Here is a 15,250-nt window from a genome sequence, read left to right as displayed (position 1 = left end):
TCCAATTATAGAAATTTTCCAGTCCCCTGATCGAGTGAAATTTTATTTTTACAGACATAATAGTTCCAAATCACTAATTACTATTCATTTATTCTGCATAAAAAAATAGGAAATTTTGAGTTTACTAGCGTCCGTCACTGCTGACAAACCGGTATTGGTTTCTAGAACGTTGGTCAATTCAAATGCTTGTAAGAAAATCGTAGTAGTGAACATGTCGTTCGGTCGTGGTAGATGGTAAATCACCTAATTCATCATCGTGCATGAGGTGTTAAACTGACCATCTATAAATAATAGGTTCAAACTGATCACCAGCGCAAATGGAAGTTTTATCTTGCAGACATACATAGTTGGTCGAGATATTAAAGAGTAAACGCAAAAAGTCATAAAGTAAGTGAAAATCTGTCCTGATAACTCGGTTACATGTGGTTCGTTGGAGATTGTGGAGTGTTAATCTGTGTCTAAGTTCCCGAATTCAGATAGTGTTTATGAGATTTATCTGATTTGTTTTACTCGTTGAAATTTTACATATATAATATTATATTATATTATGATGTGTACTCCAACAAGGGTTTTGAGTGGTATAGTGATTGGTGTTTGTTTTCGGTTGAAGTCTATCTTCAGTTGCTGATCCAGACAACCCTTTTCTATTTCCCATTGACTCAGGAACATTGGTTTGTATGGAACTCTAGGAACTATGGATATACTACATTTGATCCTTTGAACCGAACAAGTTTTTGGAAAATTTTCGTAAAAAATATTTTAAATTTTTGCGAGGATCGGGAAAGAAAAAAACTAGGGTTATTAGGAACATCTCCAATTTATATTTTTTATTTTTTATTCCATTTTCTGGTATCTGCGTTATTACCTAGAAAGGTCAGTGAAATCTGAAATTTACTATTTGAAATGTACGTACAAATATGTTGCAGCGTGCAATGCTGTCAGACTGCGTGAGTCCGGATGCTGGGCAGCGAAGTCCTACGGCCACAGCAACATCCCAAATGAAATACCTCGAGAAATCTGGGCATCCCCCACGGACTATGTCACACGCAAGCTGAACTTCACGAGAAACTTTGCTGTGGACCTTCCAACCAGGGCGGCGTGTTGCAAGGTTATGACTCAGTATTCTTGACGGACGGATCAAAGATGGCCTGCGGATTCGGCGCGGCGGTTTTTTCGAATACACACAGTGTATCCAAGTCTCATGGTCTCCCAGGTTTCACCAGTGTATTCCAGGCGGAAGTACTGGCGATATTGAAAGTCTGTCGATGGCTGGAGCGTGATTCGAGCCCCAAGCGTAACATAGCCATTCTGACCGACAGCCAAGCGGCCATCAAGGCTTTGTAATCAACGACGACATCTTCCCGGCTGGTGGGGCAGTGCAGAGACGCGCTCAACCATCTGTGTGGCATGCTCAAGGTCACTCTCCTTGGTGTTCCCAGGCATAGGAACATAGAGGGGAATGAGCGGGCTGACGGATTGGCCAGGCAAGGCTCTGCTCGTGGCAGTCCCTCGGCGAATACCGTCGGTGTTCCGCTGGCGGCTGTCGGGGGCCGAGTCTACTCGCACTACCTAGCAGCCGCGGGCCTGAGATGGCGAAGGCTTACAAGCTGTGCCAAATCAAGGAGAATTTGGCCCGCTTATAACATAGCCCGATCACGAGAGCTCCTGTGCCAGACGCGTGCAAATGCATTCAAGATTACGGCGGTCTGCACGGGGCACTGGTCCATAGGGGACCATGCCGCTAGGCTCGGCTTACCCTACAACTCGCATTGCCAAAGCTGCGGAGAAGGAAGGGAAACCCTCATGCACTTTCTCTGCGATTGCCCACCTCTGGCTGTCTGGGAGTCAGGCTGCGGACACTGGGTAAACCATTCTTTGGGGACCTGAGTGAGATTTCCAGCTGCAGGGTCGGAGAGCTGCTTTCTTTCGTGAATGCTACGCGCTCGCTCTGAAGATCCGAGCAGGCTGGACTCTGCTTCCCTGTTCCTATAACAACAGTCACGGTCTTAGGAGTTTGTGGCATCAAAACGGCGCAGCAAAGCGCCAATTGGGCTCCTCGGAGCGGCCACTGATACCTACCTACCTACCATACACTCCTCGATAGTGGTTTTCAGGACCCTGGCTCTCTTCAACTTGAGTGGGAATTCTGGTGGTACAAGCTGTACTTTGTAGACCTAAGTGAAATGAGATGAAGGAACTCGGAAAAGTCTAGTGGTAGCCGAAGCGAATCCAGACTATTATTGACGGTTACCGCAAGGTGGAATCTAATGACCCGGGAACCGGCTTCTGACAGGATCTAAATTGCAAGATTATGCTTCAGGGTAAGGAACATTCAAATTGTCTACATATCAATGGAGACATAGAGAGAAAGGAGCCTTTCTAAGTGCAACTGCACGCAAGGAGGTTTCAACCAAGCAACGAACACCTAATCACCATATGGCTGTCAGTAGTAGATTAAGGGTTTGTCTGTCAGTTGGCCTCAAAAGAATTAACAATTGGTGGTCTCTCACCATCGTTTGGGTGTCGCTACTACATCTGCCAGAAGAGCACAAATCATTGGACCCCAAATTCAATGTAGCAGTCCAACAATCCGGTTGTCATACAGCCGCAAGAAAAAACAAACCCGCTTCGGAATATTTATGAGAACTTCACCATTATTAAAAGCACCCTAATCTCTAACTAAGTGGAAGTTGTTGGAACACCTCAAAGGGCGTAACAAGGCCCGGAAACGTAAAGGCAGATCAATAAAAGTGAGGAGCTGAGAACTCTATTGATGAATGTCAGTGAGGCGTGCACGACGTGCTATACCGTTGTTATTGTGAAATAACACGAAACGTATTGCGTGGCGTATACCTTTCCAAAATGAATTATTCCATTGTTTTGGCTAGAGAATCAGAAGTTGCCGGATGATCTTTAAAATCCTAGAGAAGTTCACCTGTCCTAAGTGTGACAGCTGAACAAACATTTGTGTGCTCCCTACGCCCGCAAAATAGTGAGTCAAACGATAAAGGAACGTATCAAAGAACAGATCGAAAGTTTGGCGCACTGTCACATGCACACGCAAAATCTTACCTGTATCATTTAAGTAAAATCTCTGGAAAATTCCAAAGTTCAAAACGTGGTCCGCCTTAGTCGTTGTCGTTATGGGTGGCATTTCCCATACTGCCTTGTCTAACAGACGCGAAGGACTTTAATAGACTATCGAAACTTTGCCCGTTCATCTCAACCGAGCTTATGACATCTGCTTGTTCTCTCACCAAGTAATGGACCTTGACCAAATGACTGTGGATTAGAAGAACAAGCAAATAGGGTCGGATTGAAAAGAAACACCGATAACATCAAGGTTCTCTTTTTGGCTGATCAATGCCATCTTCCCATTTCCAGTAATAGGCAGAGCATCAAGGGCGTTGATCGCTTTGTATGTAATTTCAAAAATTACGGCAATATACTATTTTTAAATTTATTGAAGCCATGTTCAAGAAAAATGCTTGTAAACGATAGAGGAGCAACCGATTTTAGGAAGGTTTTGCTTTTTATTATTAGATATGGTGGTAACTCCTTTCCTTGTTAATTAACCTTGGGAGGCAACAAGCGGTTTGGTCTTCTCCACTGAACATTGAATATTACTTTGTTCCACACCGACCTGGATGGTTTTGGCGAATATGTTGTTTGTAGTATTTATTGTCAACTTCAAAATTTCAGTGGGAATGCCCTTCAAAGTTGAGCAAATTGTCGCCGTTTCATCTAAATATTGACGGTCTCATTCTGGAAAAGAAGTCATACCTGAAAAAAGACTTCAATGGACGGAGAGTCCTTCCACTAAAGCATTCAAAAAGGTGCAACCCGATAGCAAGTGTTTCGCATGACGTATTTCTGATAACATTAAAGTTAAAATATCCAAATAAAAAAGCAATTTGTCGAAACATCGGAACCCAATGATCAATTTTATGGTCATGATGTTTTAGGGGCTTTGGCAATCCATCGAATTTCGTACGTGCTGTTCTAGAAATGCTGAGTGATCACTATAAATAAGCTGTTCACTAATATCATACGCCACCGCTCGACAGAAGGTAGGGTTTATCTTGTCGTCTCATACCACAGGTATTGCATTTATGAACATTCCAGTTGGCATCCTCCATGTCCATGGAAATCATGTCACCCACTTACTGCACCCTGTTGGTCCTGACTGTACAGTCATGATATCGTTCAAAGATTTACGAAGAATACATGTGAACAAGAAACATTAATAAGAGTTCTGGTGTGGCGGAGCAATACCAAATACCCGCGTCGCAGTCCTTTTTGGGGCAAGTGATGTGCGCACCCGCCAGCAACCCGTTGAGGGTGGTGAATGATGCCGTCGGTAATCTGGCTGCTTTCATCTGGCTTCATATATTGGTCATTATCAGTTAAGACAATTTTATAAATTTCATGCATTCGATCGGAGATCAAATTTTCCGCTTCAATGGGGCATTCCAGATCAACTACACCTACATGCCATAAAGCATAATGCAATTCCCTTCAAAACTTCCCGAGAAGCTTGCACTGCTCCTCCACTGTTCTGTGCCATCTATTTTTGGGCAAGGCCACTCATTGGCAGGACAGCATGACAAGGCCGAAGTAGATGCTGGGATTTTTGGGTTAGAATGGCCGGCACTTTCCCTGTATTGCCCCCATGTAGCCACACAGAGAAAACACTGGTACGTTCCAATTTCTACTGGCAGCGGATTTACAATCTCAGCGGAACGTCAACTTCCTAGTAGGGTTTACTCGACTTAAACCTTGGGGTGTCTATATGTTACACGGTCATTCTAAATATAGTTCATTCTGACTTACTTTCTCAAATGGGTTGAGCCCGTCTATGGGGGAATTTATATCTAAAGACCTGACCAAATATAGTTCAATCGATTCGCCTGGAGTTTCAGCATTGGAACCTCCGTCTTCAGATGCAGGGGGATCAAAAATGATCTTTTCTTGGAAATTCTCCAGTTGTTCACTCCAAAAACTTAACAGTCTGTTGCAAAAATAACATCTTCCAATCGTTACAACTCGGAACATGGAAAAGTGATAGTTTAGGTTTTGCCTCTATTACAGACTAGAGTATTAATAGTACTAATAAAGTTTAAAAGAGACTAACATCTGCCGTTGTTTTTAATGCAGGAGCTACTTAACGAAAGATGAGCCGCGGTTTTCTTCCGTCAGAAAGATCAGCGGGTTCGCTAAAGTATGAGTCAAGTACTGGAGGTCAACCTGCACGGCCTTCAACACTGCCGATTTCGGGGTGGCGCGGAGGGCTGACATTCTCGCCGAAAGTCTTTTGTGTCGTCGATGATTATCGATCGATGATTATCGTCTTGCTTTGCAAAATACCTTGCCGACGGCACTCTTAATTCCGATCTTCAATTTACAATCCGCTTTTTCCAGTGCTCGCAGGCACACCTTATTAATACGAATGAGGGAGGTAGACTATTTTTCTGGGACTAATTTTTCCTTGATGATCTTCCAGTCTTTCCAGGGAGTAAAATCATTTTGAATGCGCAGACATTGATAATGCTTAGCTCTTGTAATATCAGCCTTTTATGGTCAAATTTTCGCGATAAGTTTTCTGAGGATTTCCTGGCTACTGACCAGTTCAAGCTTCAAACTATCCTAGGTGTCGCTGATCTTAGCTTTGCACGACGTCAGGAAATCCCGCAGAATTTGGCTTTTGCTGGTGATGAGATTATAAATCGCGAAAGAGGACTTGTAGTTTTTCTTATGCAAGATCGAACCGGTGATGAACTATCTTCTCCGAGAAGGTAGTTAAATGTTGTTGCAGGTTTCTAGAATTTGTCTTTCGGCGGCAGATTTCCTATTCGCCAGAGCTATCTGCAGGTGGCGCTTGATTACCACCTTGAAGGTTTCCTAACGTTGATGTGTCGGTTGCTACGATGGGTATCCCCTTTGGCCTTGCTCCTTTTACTTACAGGGATGGTCTCCTTCCGTTATTCGTTGCGCTTAGCTGCCGTTGTAGTTTACGGTTCTTCTATTTATCCACTCGATCTTGGAGGACCAGTTTGCCTTGTCAGTGATTCCTACTTCTGGGTTCTTTACACTCTTGCCAATGGATGGGTTTTGGTATTGATTCTTCACAAGGGCCGTAGCGTACTTTTGGTTTTTGGTGTTTAGACATTTCTTCCATTTCTCTTAATAGGTTCTTTCTGCACTCTAAAGGCTTTAGGTGCCAGTGCAATATGCTTGACTTTGCGCTTTTATTACTCCCTTGGAAACTGTGCATAATCGCTTGAACTTTGCTGAATTTTGTGTTCTTTAGCAGCTTCCATTTAGAATGCTGCGAATATAGGGACTTCGCATACCAATGGGCAAGTATACGTTTGTTACGCTTTTCCACCTTTGACTTGGTGCGACTTTAACACTTTTCACGGTACCAGGCGGGTTGGCTCTTTTCAGCCGATTTTCACTTGTCCCTAAAATATAAGCGGCACACCGTCAGTTGGAGAAGCTTGTCCACAGTCCCGCCCTACACAGCTTGCGAGGGGGTTATGGTTATTTGCCGATTATGCAGACTGTTGGAAGCCTATTACTGCTTTCTGTGCCATTCGTCCATGCGCAACCACTTTCAAAGAAGGTCACACTATTTCCGAGAGAAATTGGGCAAATGTCTCTAGGCAGCTGGCTTTTCGGGTCAGCGATTGCCTAGCAGCTGGTAATCGCAAGGAGAATTCCCTCTTTATTCGAGCTTGAGCAGTCTAACTGCTGATGAAGTCTGCTGCCTCGAACATGGTCTAATTATGCCGGAATTATATATTTATGGGTCATAGATGCTTGCCCAAGTAAGCTAATAAGATCAAATATACTCAGACTTGGTTGGCTCAAGTAGTCTTTCTGGAAATAAACGATTTATTGCCTATTTTACTTTCTTCAATTTAATATAAATTTAATCATTTTGTTTTAGATTTCAGGTGCCATGAAGATACTCATCATTTTGTCCTTCGCTTTTGCTACTGCAGCTAGCCAAGGCTTTTTCGGAGGTCGTGAAGGCCTGACTGATGACGTGGTTGGTAGGGTAGCAGGCCGTTTCAGCCAAAGTTTAGATCGTTTGCCAGTTTCCGGGAGATTACCAAACTTTGCCAACCTTCCACATCCGGGCAGGTTCAGCAATTTTTTTGATTTTCTTGTAAGTAAGAGCTTAGGTTTTTAAAATGTTTAACGATTTCAAAAGATACTTTCCTTTCATCTTTCGTTTTCCCCTTAGACCAAAACTGGCAAAAGATATGTATCGTATGCCGAATTTAAACTGCGTGAAAGCATTTTTAATGCACGTCAAGCTTTAGCTGATAAACATAATGAATTGTTCATGAGTGGCATAAGCGCTTACGAAATGGGGTTGAATTTCTTTTCGGATCTGAAAACGGAAGAATTTTTGGCAGGTTTGACAGGTCGCAGGAAGAATGCTTATAGAGAGTAAGTACTGTTCAATTTTAGGATAGGATAGGATATCCCATAAATTTAAAACGTTTTTTAATTTACTCTTTAATCATATCTCTTTTGACTGAGGTCATAATTATATCGAATAATTATACCTGGATTCTAAATTGTCTCGCATAGTAATTTAGACTTATTATCATAGTACCAGGTTTCCTCTAAACATACAAACAAACAAAGTTTTAGTTTCTAAGATGATTAATGGATAAACAGTATATGTTTACATTGATAATTTTCTTTAGCTATAATAGGTTAAGGATAGACTACAGGAAACCTGAAGCGTGCCAAAAGGTGGCAATTCCAGATTCATTCGATTGGCGGGAACAGGGCGGAGTAACTCCAGTCAAATTTCAAGGTAATTGCGGCAGCTTCAATTACGAATATAGTTTGCTATGGTAGGCTCATACTTAAACAAGTCGGGAACCCGGAAGCTAGACGCTTCAGGTATGAAAGGTTTTGTGCATTTCTTTTATAAAGACATTTGAGTGTGAATTTGTCCCAATAGTACGTAACACGTAATATACGTGAGAATATCCACTTTCAGGTGATATTGACATTCAAAATTTTGAATTTCCATAGAAGTGACAACTTTGACCTATTATAACTTTGTTAGTAAAAGTGCGATTCCCACCAAACTTGGTAAAATCATGCTCTATATCATAGCCTACATTGCTGCATGCAAATGCACGACTATATTTGGTGAACAAAAATCACCCCCCCCCCCTCTTTTGCATGTATAGAGACCTCCCCTTAAATTCGACGTAAAAGACGTAAATGTAACTCATTGCTACCATGAGAGTTCGCAGTTCCCATCTTTTCGCCAAATTTGGGGTCAATCGGTGCTACAGTCTCCGAGAAAAATACGTGTGACGGATAGATAGACAGACAGACGGACAGACCGACAGATAGACAGACAGACAGTAAACCGACTTTAATAAGGTTTTGTTTTACACGAAGAGTGAATACTGGAAGGGAAGTTGGTCCTAAAACGGTTTTTCTTCCGAAATAGTTACATTGTAGGGGGCTAGACTTGATCGCTGATTCAATATAGCCTAGTACCCATTCGGAGGATAGTTTGGCGAGTGAGCGACCACTATAATCATAGCGAGACGAGGTTGTACGAAGGCGCGGCTAGAAAAAGCAGCAATAGAAATGGTGAGTCAGCTGTGGAGCTAAGGCATGCGACAATGCGTCTAAACTGCCACCAAGTCCTCCATAGACACGTATTCGTCCTCTATGCTTCAGTGTTGTTTTTCTAGGATAAATCAACGACGTTTCAACGTTTTCATAAAGTGTGATCTATCTACTGACACTTCCGAATTCAAAGCAAAACATCTACCGGGACCGGGTCCGTATGCCGATGTAGTTCGACGTTTCTTATTACCTGAAAACGCCCCGATATGTAATGTACTAACAAGTAATTGATTTAGCCGATGTATGTTGGAAATAGTTCTGGGGGCGAACCAGCTAGATGCCTTAGTTTCAACCTACCTAGAAACAAGGTACTTTAGAAAGCAAAACTTGCGTAGATTGATAAACAAGTCGAAACAGCTATAGAGTTCAACTCCAGGCTTGTCCAAAAAGGGAGCATCTAAGTACTTTAGCGCCACTGTAGGAAGGGAAGGAAAGTCGGAGTTAGCAAAACTCCAGACAATCCGAATAGGGAGCAGCTAAACGCTAGTACCTCCTAAATTTTGTTCCTTACTTTATTTACGAATTACTTGTGCGAGTGATAATGAGTGTTCTATAAGCATCGCGTTAGATACTATGCATACGGTTTGGCATGGGTAAGTTAGGCAAATCCTATTTCGATTGGCTCGTCTTCGGGAGGTCACCAGCAACTTAATTTACGACAAAATAAAGATCACTTTTGTTGGGGGACGATGTTCGTAAATATTTTACAGCGAGCTTTCCTTCGTCTATTCAGGCCGATAGTTTTCCAAAGGGCAACTTGGTTCTGAAAGGGAACCATGTTGGAATTATCGGTTAAGGTCGATGTCAGCGCCTTTCCAGAAAACAACCGTTAAATATGCTGCTGACTATGATACCACCGACATTTGAAACTCTGCCGATATTATGACAGACTCTGTGCTTGAAAAGTGCTCTAGCTAGGACGGGGCGGCAGAAAGCCACAAGCCTCTCATCATTGCAAGACTGTATTTTCCTAGTAAATGTTCCAGCAGGGTGTTACACAGCCTGCTTTGATATACAGATTACTGATCATAATCATAATGCTCCCTTTAGAAAGATTTTCCTTGATTCCGTTAAGTTATTCGTAAAGAACCTCCTCTGCAGCAGAAGACTCCGTTGCAGAACATTGCACTATTGAGATGCTCCACATCCTAGACCAAAATCTCGTAGTCAATATTCTGTCTGATATCGGTTTCCAACACATGAGGGCGTTCCTAGCGAATGGGATGAGCATTAGTTCGAAACGAACTTCACGCTTACTCCCGGCAGGCTTTGCAGATTATAATAGCACAGTGATCTCCAGCATTCCATTATCGGTTAATCTGAGAATCCTACATAGTTAAAATACACGCTGTACTTAGAGCTAACGAGCAACCTTAGGAGCTTCGATACGGCATAAGGCATAAGGAAATTCAAGAATTACAAATTGCTAGCTCACAAATTCGGGTCATTGCTTCACAACAATCGGATTCGCCCGTACTTCTATTTGGGAACTAAGTGTTTTTCAGTATTTCCACGTACTTAACGACCAGTATCTCGGCTGCTCGAGCGTTATAATCTACAGTACTCCATGCTGCTTGAACTGAAGGTTTTTTAATGGCATATTGATATTTTGGATATTTATTATCAAAAACCTAATAGGTCCGCAAGTTGTGTTCACCTGGTACTGATGTGTTTAAGAATTTACAAGCATCCATTACTTCAGTAGACATTGTCAAAGCGGGAATAATGGGAGCCGGACCAAACAAAGTAGATCAAACTGCTATCTGAAGCTGAATCTTGAAACTGCTAGAAACTGGGCGCGAAAAAAGAGAATGGGACTCACCTGACCCTCCAGATCGGAACTACTGCAGATCTGCGTGCGAATTGAAGATAACAACTCCAAAGTAATGCTCAATTCGGCTCCTACGATCAGTCCCCAATTGCGCAGTATTGCTAGCGAAGCATCAAAGCGAGTATTCAAATCGATGATATCGTTAATCGAATTAACGGATGGTTAGACCGTCGAAATTTCAGCAGTCAGCAATTTTAGTGACCCCATTCTAGCACTTTCAATGACCGTGATCCTCGCTTGGGAGCCGATAACTCAATTGTCGTAACGCAAACAATGCTCAATTGCCGTAACGCTAAATGTTGGAAATGCTCTTAATTCGGTGGACTGTGGTTGAATTAAGGGCTTCCTAACTAAATTATATGTTTAAGACTACTTAGTTCAGTTATTCGGGAGCTACCTCTGGGAAGTAGGTCCGTGGTGCAAGACGAATAAACTAATAGAATAAATTGTGAGAGAAGGTCTTCTTCTAGGTCTGCGATCCCTGTTATGTACGCATTCCGGAAAGGCATCGTTCATTGATTTTGCAGAAGACCTGCCCGGTAACTATCAACTTAAAAAAAGTGAAGCGACGACGGCTTTACGGTTTCTTACCAGGGCAGAGGCAAATCGTCAGACGCTGCCTCACCTCTGCCCTGGGAGCAGCGTGACCGTAGCGGCTCGCAGATGTTGCGTGCTCCTTTATATAATTCGTAGAACACGACATGACTACGAATACGAAAATGCAAGCCCTAAGCGAGGGGTCCGTGGCCCAGGAAAGAGGGAGTAAGTTGCTTCCCATTTGGTCCGGTCCTGCATTAAGTTGATGCGGACTTAGGACCCCATCATTCCTAAAACGAACTATCAACTTGTTGTGAACCCACTCGAAGTGAAAGTAATAGCCATAAAATTATATGTACAGATGATCAAATTAGATCTGGCGGGCGAAAAGAGAGAAATGGTCCTTATTGCTAGTTGCAGGAAAGACAAGTCGGGATACCGGAAGCTGGGTGCTTACGGTATAAAAGTTTTGTGTTTTGTTCTTATGTGGGGGACTCCCTTAGCACGGTTTCCCATTCGTACATAACTGAAAATGCAAAATATTCATTCAATAATTGCTAAACTCCAGGTATGCATATCAAAGACGTACAAAAGCAGACATGTATATACATAAAGTAAATACTAACGGTAATAAAGTATACACATGTCTATCCTATTGGACACTACCCCCAAATATAATTTGCAGCTACATATACATGCACACATCTGTCTCAAATAATACATACTAATATGCCAATAACTAAAAACAGCAAAAAAGGAAAACCCAAATGTCTCCATGGACCCCGCCGTCTATATATGTTCACTTTATATAATACGGGATGTATTTTGAGGCTTAGATTTCATATATATGCATCACCATCATTATTTTTCAGATTTTTCGGTTGAATGGGTTCTGAGATCGAGGCCTGTTTCACTTTTTGGGAAACATATTTCGAGTCCTCACTCCAATATATTCCAATCAATATTTCTGAGAGCAGTTTCAAAAAGTTCTAATCGAACCCTTCATTTGATACCCCACATGACTATATTCTGTGAAACAAAAAATTGCACACTTCCCTTTTCGCATGTATGGGGAGCCCCCCTCAAACTCAGCGCGAAGTGGTGCCCTTCGCTGCATGTAAAAGGAGACAAAGATCACAGGTGCTCACCAAAGTTCGTGACAATCGGTTCAGCCTTTTCCGAGTAAATTGGGTAGATAGACAGGCAGATAGACAGACAGACGGACATTGAATCGATTTGTTTCACACAAAAACCTAAAAATGCGGGTTGGTAAAAAATGATAATAGGGGTGATGATCGAAGCTATACTAACCCGTATCGGCGATACCAAACATGTGATTGAAAACTCTCGGTGTAATTCTGAGGGAATCCAATCGTCTGGAGCCTCACTTAGACTAAACTGGACATCTCCATCTTTTCTTCCCAGCAAAAGGAGTTTCATCACTGATCACTCTAGAAGGAGCAGAATTGCCTAAAACTACGACCTAGATGAATAGTTAACTGGCATTGAAAATTTTCATATGTTACGGCTCAATCAATTGGAGGGAAAGATAGCTCCTGTCCTTACTAAAGTTAAACAACAAAACAACTCAAACTTGAAGCTTGCACTTTTTCCTGTGGAAGCAAATCAAGTGCTTATGTATTGTTTATTAGACTGAATCCCGGCTGAAGGAAGTTTATTCATTATTGTTCCGAAAATTTAAATTCGTTTTGATATTCTTTGTTGTGGTCCAGAGTGAGGGTGATTAACCACAATGCCCCAAGAGGTGACCGTTAATTAATAATTCAAATGCTAATGTTTCGCCTTTTAGGAAAACTCAGAGAAAATGAATTTTGACGGCGAACAATTTTCATACCTAGCTGTTTTTGAAAAATTCAATAATCCGCCTACATGAACATGTTTCTGCAGAAAATTATTATACAGATGAGTTGCACGTTGGACCTAATTTAAAGTAAATTAAAAATAACAACTTGAAAAACTAAAAATATTTTTTACATTACAGGGCTTGAGTGCGGCGCTTGTTGGGCTTTTGCAGTTACTGGTTCCATCGAAGGACACGTTTTCCGCAAAACCGGACAACTGATTAACTTATCAGAACAGAATTTAATTGACTGTTCGACCAATTATGGAAATACTGGTTGTGATGGTGGTTACCACGACTATGGCTATGAATATATTATTGACAATCATGGTATCAGTAAAGCTGAGCCTTATCCTTACATCGAGAAGCAGGAACAATGTCACTACAGACCAGCCCAACGAGCAACCACGATCAAAGGTTACGTTACGATTCCACCAGGCAATGAGACTTTAATCAAGGAAGTCGTCGCAACATTAGGACCAGTAGCCGCTTCAGTGAATGCTGGACCAGATTCCTTCCAGTTGTATAAGGGAGGAATTTATGATGACGAGGAGTGTAACAAAGATGAAGTGAATCATGAGATCCTGATTGTTGGATATGGTTCGGAAAAGGGCAAAGATTATTGGATTATTAAGAACTCATGGACAGATAAATGGGGCGAAAAGGGTTATATGAGGTTACCACGAAATGCTAATAGTTTCTGTGGTATTGCTTCTGAAGCAAGTTATCCTATTGTTTGAGAACAAACGTATCGTATTTTCGTATTGTAAATAGTTATTTATTTTTCTAAAGATAGAAAGAAAATGAAGTTAAAATTAATAAATTTAATGAATGTTTTAATCTAATGACTACTACTTTCAATAAATGGGAGTTGTAAAATTTATAGATGATGACGGGATGGATGCTAGAGTGGCTGGAGTTAGAGTTAGTATTAATTTTCAGTATTTACAACACAGGAAATGAATATACAAATTAAATTGATACGATTACAGCGAAAATTGATGCTTTGACAGTTTAGTGTAGCAAGACCATATTGGCAATGAAGCGGTGGCTCATAGGCATTGTTGACGGGTTTGCTCAATATCTATATTTTCCCCTAGCAAACATTTGAATTCCTTCATTTACCATTTAGAACAAGCAAACATCATGAATCCTATTCGAAAATTAACTTATTTGCTGGCTGAAAAAAGTGTGGCGGGCGCCGCTTGGAGTGGCCTTCCGAGTAAATTATTGAAAGTTAGGAAAACAAAGCTTTAGATTTGGAAAATTTGCAAATATTGGCCGTTCAGGTCCACTTTCACTTGAAATAAAGCGGAGCTCGAAAATTTTAGGTTTCTACCCAGTTCTAGAAACTGAGTGAAGCCTTTAAGAATCCGGTTCCCCAAGTGTCAGCTACAAGGAAATTTACATACGTTTTGTGTAGTTGGAACGTGCAACAGGATGGACACCATAACTAAAATATTAAGCAATTTTTTAGCAGAATAGGCATTAAACCTGAGGACTAAGTTTGAAGGGGATACTACCTTCTAAGTACTTTTAGATTCGGGATCCCAGAAGACATTTACATGAGAATCTGCGGTACAATATTTAGAAATCATCACCATCATCATCAACGGCTCAACAACCGGTATCTGGTCTAGTCCTGCCTTAATAAGGAACTCCAGGCATCCCGGTTTTGCGCGGAGGTCCACCAATTCGATATCCCGAAAAGCTGTCTGGCGTTCTGACCTACGCCATCGCTCCATCTCAGGCAGGGTCTGCCTCGTCTTCTTTTTCTACCATAGATATTGCCGTTATTGACTTTCCGGGTGGGATCATCCTCATTCATACGGATTAAGTGACCCGCCCACCGTAACCTATTGAGCCGGATTTTATCATGGTATCGCCAAAAATTCTTCGGAGGATTCTTCTCCCGAACGCGGTCAAGAGTTCGCATTTCTTTTTTTTTTGCTAAGAACCCAAGTTTCCCAGGAATACATGAGGACTGGCAAGATCATTGTCTTGTACAGTAAGAGCTTTGACCCTATGGTGAGACGTTTCGAGCAGAACAGTCTTTGTAAGCTGAAATAGACTCTGTTGTAGCTGTAGCTGTAGTCTGTTGTAGCTGTTATCGGTTGTGTTTTTCGACCCTAGATAGGAGAAATTATCAACGGTCTCAAAGTTGTATTCTCCTATCCTTATTCTTCCTGTTTGATCAGCGCGGTTTGATGTTGTTAGTTGATTCGTCTTCGGTGCTGACGTTGCCACCATATATTTTATCTTAGCTTCATTGATGTGCAGCCCAAGATCTCGCACGGCCTGATCTATCTGGATGAAGGTAGTTTGTACGTCTCGGGACCCATGAT

The 15,250-nt window shown here is 41.8% G+C and overlaps 1 protein-coding gene across 3 annotated transcripts; it reads left to right on the top strand.

Moving 5' to 3' along the window:
• The first annotated feature begins 212 nt into the window (after positions 1-212).
• LOC119654591 (procathepsin L-like) lies at positions 213-13,733 on the top strand. 3 transcript variants are annotated; one of them, XM_038060053.1, is made up of 5 exons: positions 213-387; positions 6,953-7,174; positions 7,253-7,461; positions 7,725-7,837; positions 13,047-13,733. In XM_038060053.1, the coding sequence occupies exons 2-5, from the start codon at positions 6,965-6,967 to the stop codon at positions 13,643-13,645; spliced, it is 1,131 nt and encodes a 376-aa protein (XP_037915981.1). In that variant the 5' UTR covers positions 213-387; positions 6,953-6,964; the 3' UTR covers positions 13,646-13,733. The 3 variants fall into 3 exon arrangements, with proteins under 3 accessions (XP_037915981.1, XP_037915982.1, XP_037915980.1); XM_038060054.1 differs by lacking the exon at positions 213-387 and adding an exon at positions 493-671; XM_038060052.1 differs by lacking the exon at positions 213-387 and adding an exon at positions 6,382-6,830.
• The last annotated feature ends 1,517 nt before the right edge of the window (positions 13,734-15,250 follow it).

Source organism: Hermetia illucens, chromosome 4, assembly GCF_905115235.1.
Source record: "Hermetia illucens chromosome 4, iHerIll2.2.curated.20191125, whole genome shotgun sequence".
NCBI classification, from domain to species: domain Eukaryota; kingdom Metazoa; phylum Arthropoda; class Insecta; order Diptera; family Stratiomyidae; genus Hermetia; species Hermetia illucens.
The sequence above is the reverse complement of the archived record's forward strand: the minus strand, read 5'-3'. Positions and strand labels throughout refer to the sequence as shown.